This window comes from Pseudonaja textilis, chromosome 2, assembly GCF_049901715.1.
Source record: "Pseudonaja textilis isolate UNSWEBS1 chromosome 2, rPseTex1.2, whole genome shotgun sequence".
Taxonomy (NCBI): Eukaryota; Metazoa; Chordata; class Lepidosauria; order Squamata; family Elapidae; genus Pseudonaja; species Pseudonaja textilis.
Window position 1 is genome coordinate 4,009,775 of NC_141991.1, and position 13,501 is coordinate 4,023,275.

At 40.9% G+C, this 13,501-nt stretch overlaps 1 protein-coding gene across 1 annotated transcript in view; it reads left to right on the forward strand.

The window, feature by feature from the left end:
• LOC113451924 (uncharacterized) overlaps positions 1-13,501 on the forward strand; it is a 219,030-nt gene that overhangs the window by 438 nt on the left and 205,091 nt on the right. Inside the window, 5 exon segments of the mRNA XM_087923002.1 lie at positions 189-821; positions 1,074-1,188; positions 1,300-1,367; positions 5,843-5,972; positions 9,497-11,466. Of these exon segments, the coding sequence (XP_087779128.1) occupies positions 402-821; positions 1,074-1,188; positions 1,300-1,367; positions 5,843-5,972; positions 9,497-11,466 (2,703 nt within the window). The 5' untranslated portion in view covers positions 189-401.

Below are 13,501 nucleotides of genomic sequence, written 5' to 3' on the forward strand. Positions count from 1 at the left end.
CAGCCGTCATCTCCATGCAGGGGGAAGCGGGGATGCCTGGAAGAGGGCGGGGATCTCGTTTCATGCCTGTTGAAGTGGACACTGCGTTGGGATAAGCCACTTGGAGCTCCGGGCAGGTTGGGTGAAGGTTGCTCCGTGGCTGAATTCCACTTTCTGATTCTTGGCGTTGCTTTTTCTTTCCATCCCAGGTACAGAAACTCGAAGCCATTTGAAATCTTTGCAAGCCAGAATTTTCTCTTAAGGAAAAAAAAAAGAGGAAATAATTTGCAGGGATCAATCGGTCCTGATCACTGCAAGTCCTGCAAAATAGGCACTAGAAATGGTCCTTTGAAGGAAAAGGCGTCTGAGATCCACAAGAGTCCTTGGACCCATTTGGAGCTGCTCTGCAGAAAAAAGGAAGGATGGAGACACAACCTTTTGCAAAGGAGGGAAGTGGAAAAGGCCCTTCAACTGTTCAGCCTGGGAAAGGTGGGGAGATCTGGACAAGGCCTGGACAGAAGATCCTGGAGGAGGAATCCATCCTCCCTTCAGAAGTCCAGCCGTGCAACTTCAGGAGCCTCCAATACCAGGAGGCTGAGGGTCCCCGAGGACTTTGCAGCCGACTCCATGACTTGTGCAGGCGATGGCTGAGACCAGAAAAGCACTCCAAAGCTCAGATGCTGGACCTGGTTGTTCTGGAGCAGCTCCTGGCTCTTCTGCTTCCCGAGATGGAGAGCTGGGTGAGGGAGTGCGGAGTAGAAACCAGCTCTCAGGTGGTGGCCCTGGCTGAAGGCTTCCTCCTGAGCCAGGCAGAGGAGCAGAAGGAGCAGGTCCAGTTGCAGGTGAGACACTTTAGGGAGCTCAAAAAAGAATACAAAATGTGTTTGAATCCTTCACCTCTCCTACCCAAACTTCTCTGACGTTCATAATACATGACGATGTTCCACCAATTCTTGTAGAACATTGTTCCATTATTGTCTCACTCAACCACAATGGATAGATATTGAGGTCTTTGAGGTTGAGTTCCGAATATAAGAATCTACTTTATTTCATTTCATCAACGTTAATTCTTTTTTCCTTTCTCCTATATAAAGTGCTGCAGTGTGGAGATCGGAGATCCTGAGGGAAAGAAGAACCCATCAAATCCTGCTCAGGAGCTCTTTTTCAGGAGGATCCCCTGGGAAGATCTAAGTTGGGACACCTCAGGAGGTAATGGAAGATCCTCCAATTACCCATCTGTCTTACCTTCGCTCTCTCTTCTATAAAACACTTCCTCCTGTTTTGTTAAATATGCATTTTGAAATTATTTATTCCTTACAGAGAAACAAAGAATGCAGCTTTCTGGTTCTTATGACAGAGATCAAGCAGCGGTTGAACCTCCAAATCAGGTAAGAAAGGGAAAAGATTAGATTTGCATTCTCCCTCCAGTCCTTGTTTGGACTGGATTATTTTTGTGTTCTTCCATAACACAAGGAAGCATTTCTTTTGAAGTCCTTCAAGAATTAGGAGTTAACATATCACAATAGCAGGAACTGTTAGACTCCCTGTTCTTTTTTAATTTATTGACCTCATAAGGTACAGATTAACAGAGTTTTGAAGGGACCTTGTAGGTCATCTACTCTAACCCCACTACACCATTTCTGACAGTTCGCAATCTAATCTCTTCTTGAAAGCTCCCATTGATGAAGCTCCCAAAACTTCTGAAGGAAACTTCTGTTCCATTGATTGACTGCTTTCACTGTCAGAAAGTGTCTCCTTATTTCCAGGTTGAATTTCCCCTTGTTCAGTTTCCATCCATTATTCCTTGCCTGGCCTTCAGGTGCTTGACCCCCTTGTCTCTCTAACAGCCCCTCAAATATTGGAACATGCTATCATGTCTCCCCCGGTCCTTTCCTTCACTAGATTAGCCATGTCCAGTTCCTTTAACCGTTCATTGCATGTTTTAACTTCCAGTCCCTTAATTATCTTGGTTGCTCTTCTCTGCACTCTTTCTAGAATCATAAGATCTTTTTTACATCGTGGCAACAATACTGGATGCAGTATTCCTAAGTGAGGTTCTACCAAGTCATTTTAAAGTGGTACTAACATTTCATGTGATCTTGATTCTATCCCTCTCTTAATGCAGCCTCTGATTCTATAAGCTATCGTCCACTAGGACTCCAAGATCCCTGTTCCACTTACTACTTTTGAGCCAGGTATCACCTATTCTGTGCCTGTGCATTTGGTTTTTCTTTTCTAAACATAGCACATTACATTTCTCACCACTGAATTTCATTTTGTAGCTTGACCCCCTCGTCTCTCTGCCAGCCTCTCAAATATTGGAATGCTGCTATCATGTCTTCCCTGGACCTTCTCTTCACTAGACTAGCCATGCCCAGTTCCTGCAACCATTCATCGTATGTTTTAGCCTCCAGTGCCCTAATCATCTTGGTTGCTCTTCTCTGCACTCTTTTTAGAGTGTAAACATCCATTTTATAGTGTGGTGACCAAAACAGGATGCATTATTCTAGGTGTGGCCTTTCTAACGCTTTATAGAGTGGTATTAGTACCTCACTTGATCTTGATTGTATCCCTCAAAGCAACTTAGGATTGCATTGGCTTTTTGGGCTGTCACCCCACACTGTTGGCACATATTTGTTCAATCAATCAGGAATGAGAAGGGACGTTGTAGGTCATCTAGTCCAACCTCCTGCCCAAGCAGGAGACCCTACTCCACTTCTGACAAATGGCAGTCCAATCTGTTCTTGAAAGCCTCCAGTGATGAAGCTCCCAGGACTTCTGAAGATAACTGTTCTGTTGGTTGATTGTTCTCACTGTCAGAAAGTTTCTCTTTATTTCCAGGTTGAATCTCTCGTTGATCCAGGCCTTCATGTGCCTTGGAAAACAGCTTGACCCCTTCCTCTCTGTGGCAGCCCTTCAAATATTGAGATACTGCCATCATGTCTTTCCTCATTTTTCTTTTGACTAGACTAACCATGCCCAGGTCCTGTAACGGTTCTTCATGTTTTAGTCCCCTAATCATTCTGGTTGCTCCTTTCTGCACTTTTACTAGAGTCTCAACATCATTTTTACAGTGTGGTGACACATTGGAAAAAGAAATTTAATTGGCTGTCCACTAAGACTCCAAAATCCCTCTCACAGTTACTGTTATTGAGCCTGGTTTCACCCAGTCTATATGTGTAGTTTTGTTTTTTCTTGCCTAACTGTTAAGACTTTACTTTTCTCTGCATTGAATTTCATTTTGTTAGATACTCCCTGTGTTCAAGTCTGCCAAGATCTTGAGCTTATCATCTAGGGTTGTTCTTTGACTTGGAATTGTGCAAGGCTAATGAAAAATGCCACAATGGCCATTTTAAAAAAATTCGTTTATAACCTGTAGTTCAAAAATAAGTAAATCATATTAAAAATAAAGCAGACTATTAAAATTCCAAAGATAATGGCCACAAAAAGCATGGGATCAAGGTATTTAGGCTACAAAATAATTTCTAATCCTCTAATTTGCGCCTTGATTAAGAGATCAAAAATTTCCGCTTTGAAAGACTGAGAAACAACTTTCCCATGGAATTTTATCTTTTTTGTTTTCTTTTATTCAGCCAGTGGCTCAGACTATTAGGTCAATCAATGATAGACAGAGCGATAGATCGGTTGATCCAGAAGTGGGATTACTGGTATTTTAGGGAAAAGCAGTGAAAGTTTTGTACAATCAGTAAAGAAGCTGGATAAAACTTCCCCAAATTTTCCTTCAGTCAAAGAAATTTTCAGAATTGTCCATTTTCTCATCTAAAATTAGGACTTGTGTGACGCACAGCCATTTAACTTAGTGCATATACTTCCTTTGAGAATCTGGGTGCAATGGAACAGAATAACAGAGTTGGTAGAAAACTTGGAGGTCTTCTAGTCCAACCTCCTGCTCAGACAGGAAACCCTATAACATTTCAGATAAATGGCTATCCAATTTCTTCATAAACACCTCCAGAGTTGGAACACCCACAATTTCTGAAGGCAAGTCATTCCACTGATTAATTGTTCTCACTGTCAGGAAATTTGTTGTAGGTATGTTCTCTCCTTGAATAGTTTCCATCCATTGTTTCTTGGAACACTGCTATCATGTCGCACCCTAGTCCTTCTTTTCATTAAACTAGATATACCCAATTCCAGCAACCATTTATATGTTTCAGCCTCGAGTCCACTCATTATTTTTGTTGCTCTTCCCTGCACTCTTTTTAGAGTCTGAAGACCTTTTTTTACATCGTGGCAACAATACTGGATGCAATATTCTAAGTATGGTCTTACCAAGGCATTATAAATTGGTACTACCACTTCATGTGATCTTAATTCTGTCCCTCTCTTAATGCAGCCTATGATTGTGTTGGAATATTTTTGGCAACGGTAGCACACTGCTGGCTCATGTGTAACTGATTGCCCAGTAGAACTCCAACATCCCTGCTGCAATTACTACTTTTTTAAGAAAATTATATATACATATTTTGAATACAATGTGTAGTCTGGGCGTTCCATTTTACAAAAGAGTGAAAACAAAATAACAAGTATAACCTTAGTGATGCATATAATTATAACCATATTTATAATTATATTGGCTTGTTTGTGATTGTATCGTATATCAATTATAGTGGCATAAGTAATAAACAGCATTCATATATTTACTTACACATAAGAGTACTTTTTCCTCATCTAGTTTCTACCTTGTAACTCTAACCATTGATAAAACTTGTTCCATGTTAAATAATACTCTGAATCGCCTGTATCTTTTATTTTCAAAGTCTCTCTGTCCATCTCTGCACAATCCAGTATCTTCCGAATTACATTTTCTTTAGGTGTGGGGTGTTCTCATTTTTCCAATATTGTGCAAATACAATTGTTGCTGCTGTCAGTATATGTAATATTAAATATATAGTCCCTTTATCACAGCTCCCTGGTATTATACCAACAGAAATATTTCTGGCTTTAAATCTATATGTTGCTTAGTCATCTTTTCCAACCAAGTGTGTATTTCTGTCCAGTATTTTCTTGCTATCATACATGTCCACTACATACGGTAGTAAGTGCCTGGAGTCTGATTGCATTTCCAACCTTTGGAGGACATATTATGAAACATTTTTGCTAATCTTGCCGGTGGCAGATGCCACCTATAGAACATTCTATTAAGATTTTCTTTATATGTAGCAGCCATTGTCAAGTTGTAATTTCCATCCCAAAGTTTTTGCCATTTATCTAGTTCTTACAGTATAGTCAAAAGTTTTTTGCCCATACTATCATGGTTTCTTTTACTTGTTCATCTTCCATTTTAAAGTTTAATAAATAATTATATAATTACGTAGCAACTTTTCCTCTGTCTCTCATAAAATGTCATTAAGTATTGTTGGTTCTTTATAGAAACCCCAAGTTTTTACATCCTTCTTGTATCTCAATAGTATTTGCAAATGTGGGTTTTGCCACACATTTTTGCCAATTAACATTATTAAATACTTTCTGGACATCTATCAATGCTAGTTGTTTTTCACAACATATGCTTCATAGTATTCCAGTATATCTAAAACCATTCTCACATTGTTTCTAATATTTTCTTTTTGTTAGATGGGGTCCAATCTGCCGATCCTTCTATATCTTGAGCCTATCTTCTGGAGTTTTGGTATTCCTGTCAATTGAAGTTTTGGAAGTTTGGTTTGAGACTCATGATTTAATTGGGTTAACTGCTGGATTTATTTGGGGCAATTGCTGGAATCCTGACATTGGTCTTGTCTGCAAATTTGATGAGTTCCCCTTTTATCCTCTAGTCTAAATCATTGATGAAGATGAACATATCTTGTGAATCTTCCTGTTCTGTTCTTTTTTCTGTGTTCAGGAGAGTCTTGTGTCCTTCGAGGAGGTGACTGTGTATTTCTCTGAGGCGGAATGGTCTCAGCTGGATCCTGACCAGAAAGCGCTGCATTCAGATGTCATGCTTGAAAACTATAGGAATGTGGTCTCTCTGGGTAAGAATTTTCTTGTTCCAAATCAGAGAGTTCAAGAAGAGAGATTATAGTTACCGTGTTTCTCGTATAATAAGGCCGGGTCTTATTTTTTTTTTAGCCCTGAAAAAGTGGCTAGGTCATCTTTTCGGGGGTGACTTAATTTCCCCCCTTGCATCTTCGGGCGGTTGGGAGGTGACAGCTTGGATGTTGACTTCAGCATTGGTGGGGCACTTCGTATCGGGGTCAACGCAGGCAGCACCATATCCGGGTATGCAACAAAAGTACTTCCTAGCGGCAAGCCCCCTCATCATTCCCCCTCATTTTGCATGTTTTAATGTAGGCCTTAATTTGGGGGGAGGAGCTTAATTTCATTTCATGCCTATAAAACATGCTGGGACTTCCTATTGGGGGAGGCTGTATTATTGGAGAAACGGGGTAGTTTTTTAAAAAAATTAAAAAAATCATTGATCAGATATCATCTCTTCGGAAGGAGAAAGAAAGTACAATCTGGTCTTGTACTGCAAGGAAGAAAACAGTCAATGTCTGTTTGGTTACATGCTTTCCTTGCTATTTCTTATCTGTAGATTTTCCATTCCTATTAGAACTTATCTATGGAGGCTGAGAAGAATGAGGTGTGCTTTTATGTGTCCTCTGGAGGTCATGTGAGAGGAATGTGTTGTCACTTGTCCTCTGAAACCTCCCAAAATTGTGTGAGAACAGAACTTTAATGCTCAGCCCATGGAAGAGCACTCTCCTAATCCAATTCAAGAGTAAAGGCCTCATGCAGTGTGACTCAGAGCATCCTAGGGAAGGGGTCACCAACCTTTTGGACCTCAGGGACCACCAAACTCATAATTTTAGATCCCAGGGACCACTAACCAGTTCTGTGGGTGTGGCCTAATTTGTGGGTTTGGCTTGGTTGTCCTGTGACTGGCTGGTCATGGCTTGTATGTAAATATTACAAATGTTTATATAAATATTGAATTTTTTTATTTAAAAAAGAGCAACTTTTACCCAAAATCAGGCAAAGCAGGCAGGCAGATTGAGTTGCTCACAGAATCACAGATCTATCCTATTCAGAGATCTATCTGCCATCAGCTAGCTCAGTCTGTCAAATAAAATTTGCTTGCAAGCAAACTCACAAAATTAACTCACAACATACCATGTATGTAAATGTTGAATTTTTTTATAAAAAAAGAGTAACTTTTATCCAAAATCAGGTGAAGCAGGCAGGCAGATTTAGTTGCTCACAGAATCATTCTGTCATGCCCCTGGTGGAGACTGACTCTGAGGAAGAGGAGGAACAGCCAACAGGGAGTGGAAGTGTGGCTCCAGAGGTGGTGGAGGCAGTCTGGAAAAGGGCAGAGGCCAGCTGAGTAGTCAGAAGAGGACCCAGGCCCATCCCCTATCCATCCTAGGGCATGCAGGGAGGAGAGGATCAGGGAAAATGTGGTCTACTTGGGAGGAGAGGGCCATGATCCTCTTCATGGTTGCAGGTGTGAGATCTGCATAAGAGTTTGGACGTGTGTGCTAACAAACGCTGGAGGTTTATCTTGGTTGGCGTTCTTCCAATGGACTGTATCTGGTTATCTTCCTGAAGTTGGTAATTGTTTATCCTGGTCTGTCGTGGAACTTTATTCAATGCGGTTTGTTTTTGTTTTTTGCTTCGTTATCTGCTCTTTGAATTTGAACTGTGTTTTCTTTTGTTTGGAATGTGATTTTGAAAATAGTTTAATCTTCAACTGTGAACAATTAAACAGTGAAGCCAAGTTGAAGGCATTAAAGGACCTTTATTTACGTTTTGGTTTTTGTTATATTTCTGATATATTCCGGGTCCTCACACATTCATTGATCTATCTAACTGCCATCGGCTACCTGAGTGTCACATAAAATTTGCTTGCCATGAGTCTGCACTGAATAATAGATGCTTCAGTCCTAAGGGACTTAAAAACACAGCCAAAGATTTAAATACTAGCTAGAAAGCAAGAAATCCAACTATTTCCTGCTTCCTAGGTAATCTAAATCTCCCGGCACATCAGAACAGCTGATGGTCAGGGTTAAAAAAAGGAAAAATAGCAACTTAGCAGGCAAGTTTGCCTGGTACAGAGTGAGTGGGTGGAAAGGGTTCCCACGGGCCATGTGGGCAGCGCAATCTTGTGTTTCTGTGCAGCCTGGATTAATTCCTTTAGGGGGTGCTCGGGGTGACATTTCTCTGCGGCCCACCAAAATTTTCTCGTGGACCACCAGGTTGGTGACCGCTGTCCTAGGGTACAGGTAATCTTTGAGTTATGACCACTTACTAATTTCCAATTTATGACCTAGCCCACTCCCAAGTACTTAAGACTCAGTCTTAAAATTACAAATGTTGCAGCACCATGGCCATCATTCACATGAATGACAGCAGAGGTGCTGCAACAACATTTGCCCTACCTATATCCCCATCCCAGCCAACGGGATTTACATTGCAACAATGTAGTGAGCTGTCAATTCCTTTGCCTGCTTCAGTGTATTTGCAGAAAAAGGAGGCCTAAAGGACTGAGTATGCGAGATCAGTAGTGGGAAATCTTGCACTACTTTAGGCCTCGGTTCTATGCCAACTGAGGCCTACATGAGATCCAGGACAAAGTGCTTTGAAAACAGAAAGAAGGCCTCTTCGTTTTGAAAGACTTTGCCTTGGATCTCGTGCAGTCCTCAGTTCTTAAAAGAACACAGGCCTAAAGTACCAAGTGCGAGATAATGCAAGATTACTAACCTGAGATCTTGCACTACTGGTCTTATGTGTTCATGCACTAAAGTAGTTTAGGCCCCTATTCTCTGCGAACTGAAGCCTGTACCAGATCCAACCAAAGATCTAAAGCTGATGAGACTTTGGAGCAGAGAAATAGCCATTCTTGAAGCCTCCCAACCTTTCCTGTCTCAGTGCGAAGAGCATTTACAAGCCAAAGGGACGTTCAAGCAAGAGATTTCATTCCAAAATCTCAGTTGTGATCAAGGAACAGGCTGAGTGGGGGTCTTGCCTGCCAGATACCATGGAGCAGCTGCTCCAAGGTACACTGGAGAAGAAGCATGTTTCAAAATTGTTTCAGATCTCACAGGTCTCTGCTGAAATTAACCCACCCTATTCAATCAATCAAAATAAATAAATAAAACTTTGGACAGCGCTAGCTCTTTAGCTTTATGACAGAGATGAGCACTGCCTGCTAGAGTCAGAAACAACTAGCACGTATGTGTAAGGGGAACCTTTAAATAAATCTTCCCTCAAGTTTTTCCTCAATTCTCCCTTGGATGTTTCCCTTAATTATTCCTTAATTCAAAACAGACTTTGAGTGAGATTTGCATATATATAGATAATTGTAAAGATTTCTAGATGTTTTCAAAGCTTTCATGACTCATTAATACAGAAATGTCTATATCACACCACTGTTAGCATGCAAACGTTCAACATAATGCAATTTCAGAAAAATTCAGAAAGAAATTCACTTGACTTTGTACAGTTTAATCTTTTTCTCTGACCTTGTTATTATTATTTCTTTTTTGCTTTGAAGGTAACAATGGACAGAAGGATCAAGATTCCTGTAAATGGTCCCAAGTGATCAATGCTAAAGATGGAATGGAGAAGTTTGGAATTCGAACGGAATTTGAAAGCCATGAGAGAAACCAGTCAAATAATTGGAATCAGGAAAGTTCATCTTCCACTGTTGCTCCGATGCAAAACATTCCTGCCCAGCAAGAGAAAATAAGGGAAAAATATATTGGGAAAAGTGTGAAGCCAATGAAAGCTAAACTACAAGTAAAAGAACATTATTTAAGTCAAAACAAAGGAGAAGGCACTATAAAAAGACACAACAGACAAAATTACAATGAGACATTTATTCCTTCACTTAGAAGTAAGTTTCTCAAATCACAAAAAGGGATTGATGCAAAAGAGAAGCCTTATAAATGTTTGGTATGTGGAACATATTTTAGAACAAGCAAACAACTTTCTTCACATGAAAGGATTCATACTGAGGAGAAGCTCTACAAATGCAGAGAGTGTGGTAACACGTTCAGAAGATGGCATAATCTTATTTCCCATAAAAGGATCCACTCAAGAGAGAAACCATATACATGCATGGAGTGTGGAAAGACCTTTGCTCATAGTATTGGACTTACTATTCACAAAAGGATCCACACAGGAGAGAAGCTGTATAAATGCATGGGGTGTGGGAAGACCTTTGCTCAAAGTGGTAATCTTAGTTCCCATATGAAAATCCACACAGGGGAGAAGCCATATAAATGCATGGAGTCTGGAAAGACCGTTGCTTGTAGTAATGGACTTTCTATCCACCAGAGGATCCACACAGGGGAGAAGCCATTTAAATGCATGGAATGTGGAAAGATCTTTACTCAAATAAGTCATCTTGTTTTACATAAGAGGATCCACACAGGGGAGAAGCCATATAAATGCATGGAGTGTGGAAAGGCCTTTACTCGAAGATATCATCTTAATTCCCATAAGATGAGCCATACAGGGGAGAAACCATATAAATGCACAAATTGCGGAAAGACATTTGCTCGGAAATACAGTCTGTCTTCTCATAACAAAATCCACACAGGAGAGAAACCATATAAATGCACAAATTGTGGAAAGGTATTTGCTCAGAAGTATGATCTTAGTTGCCATAGTAAAATCCACACAGGAGAGAAGCCATATAAATGCATGGAGTGTGGAAAGTCCTTTGCTCAAAGAGGTAGTCTTATTCGCCATAACATTATCCACACGGGGGAGAGGCCGTATAAATGCATGGAGTGTGGAAAGACCTTTGCTCGAAGATATCATCTTATTTCCCATAAGACGAGCCACACAGGGGAGAAGCCATATAAATGCATGGAGTGTGAAAAGACCTTTGCTCGAAGAGATAATCTTATTTCCCATAAGATGATCCACACAGGAGAGAAGCCTTATAAATGCATGGAGTGTGGGAAGACCTTTGCTCAAAGTAGTAATCTTAATTCCCATATGATAATCCACACAGGGGAGAAGCCGTATAAATGCATGGAGTGTGGAAAGACCTTTGCTTATAGTAATGGACTTTCTATCCACCAAAGGCTCCACACAGGGGAGAAGCCATTTAAATGCATGGAGTGTGGAAAGATATTTGCTCAAATAAGCCATCTTGTTTTCCATAAGAGGATCCACACAGGGGAGAAGCCATATAAATGCATGGAGTGTGGAAAGGCCTTTACTCGAAGATATCATCTTAGTTCCCATAAGATGAGCCACACAGGGGAGAAACCATATAAATGCACGAATTGTGGAAAGACATTTGCTCGGAAATATGGTCTTACTTCCCATAACAAAATCCACACGGGAGAGAAACCATATAAATGCACGAACTGTGGGAAGGGATTTGCTCGGAAGTATGATCTTAGTTGCCATAACAAAATCCACACAGGAGAGAAACCATATAAATGCAGAGAATGTGGAAAGAGTTTTGCTCAGAATAGTCATCTTACTTCTCATAAAAGGATCCATGCTCATTAGAAACTATATAAAGCAATAGCAATTCCACTTAGACTTATATACCACTCCACAATGCTTTACAGCACTCTCTGAGCAGTTTACAATGTCAGCATATGGTCCCCAGCAATCTGGGTCCTCATTTTGCCCACCACAGAAGGATAAATGCTGAATCAACCATTAGCCTGTCAAAATCAACTGCTGGGTGTGGATAATTAGCCTGCATTCTAATTACTGACCCACCATGTCTCTATAGATTTTTATCTATATGCATATTGTGCATTTCAGATCCAAATGAGACAAGGTTGAATCCAACAAAATGAAGTTTAATGTGGAGAAAAGTAACATTTTACACCTGGGCAGGAAAAACAGATTACCTGAAACTTGGCTCAAAAATAGTAACTGTGAAAGGGTCCTTGGAATCCAAGTGGATGATTATTTAAGCATGAATGACCTGTATGCGGCTGCTGCCAAAAAGCTAATACAATCCTTGGTTGTATAATCAGAGGCATAGAATCAAAACCACATGACGTATTAGTACTGCTTCATAAAGCCTTATTAAGACCACACCTAGAATACTGCATCCATTTGGGTCATGTTGAAACTTTGGAAAAAGTGCAAAGAAGAGAGGCTATACTGAAGGCCTGAAGACTAAAACAAGAACGGTTACAGGAACTGGGCCTGGCTAGTCTAGTGAAGAGAAGGACCAAGGGAGACAGGATAGCAGTTTTCCAATATTTGGGGGGCTGCCACAGAGAGGAAGGGGTCAAGCTATTTTCCAAAGCACCTGAAGGCCAGACAAGGAATAATGGATGGAAACTGATCGAGACGAGATTCAATCTAGAAATAAGGAGAAATTTTCTGACAGAACAATCAACCAAAGGAACAGCTTGCTTTCGGAAGTTGTGAGAGCTTCATCACTGGAGGCTTTCAAGAAGAAACTGCACTGCCATTTGTCAGAAATTGTGTAGGGTCTCCTCCTTGGGCAGGGGGGCGGGGTGGGGTTGGACTAGATCAGGGGTGGGCAATTAATTTCTCTCTGGGGCCACATGGAAAATCAGATCTGCGTTCGAGGGCCGAACCAATTTTACTAAAGGCCATTATAAAGGGCCCATTATAAGTTCTAAGTTCTAAGTTGTTCTTTTCTTTCCTACCCCGAGAGCGCTCCGCACTGTTTTGCAGCTTTGGGGGCCATGTGGCGCAGAGCAATACGCCACGCCCACTGATTTTTTTTCAGGGATGGGCCGGATTGGACTGACCAACGGGCTGGATGCAGCCCGCGGGCCGTAGTTTGCCCACCCCCGGACTAGATGAACTACAAGTTCCCTTCCAACTCTGTTAATCTATTATCTGATTTTTTTTTTCCCCAAACCACCAGAGGGCAAGATAAGAAACAATGGATGGAACTAATCAAGGAGAGAAGCAACCTGGAGCTTTCTTATAGTGAGGACAATTAACCAGATAGTGTGGTGCTTCATTATTGGACATTTTAAGAAGAGACTGGATAGTCACATGTCTGAAATGAAATGACATGAAATGAAATGCTTGAGCAAGGGGCTGGACTAGAAGAGCTCCAAGTTCCCTTCCAGTTTTATGTGATGTGTGGCTGCCAATATTTAAGTGGTGCAGATTCCCTAATCATTTCAAGGAAATTCCTCTGATGAGTATGTCCGCTAGAGTAGAGTTGCAGTCAGAAATGCAATTAGTCCTAAATCCCTTACTATTATTTCCACTTTTCTTACTATTGTCACAGTCTGCTTTTCCAGCCTGCTTTACATGATGTAATGCAAGTAATAACTGAGAAAGAAAACGATAAGGAGAATGCAGTTATAGTGATGCTGAATTAGAAAATGCAACACATAGGCTCTTTCTCCTAACTTTGTGGTGATCTTTCCTGCCCTTCCCTCATGTTGCCCATCTCTGGACTCACACAATCTTATAACATTTTTAAAATGAGGTATCCAGAAGTCGACAGTATTCCAAATGGTATCTCACTAAAGCCTTATGTAGAGGGATAGGACCTCCTTTTTGCTGATGGCGATGCCTCTCA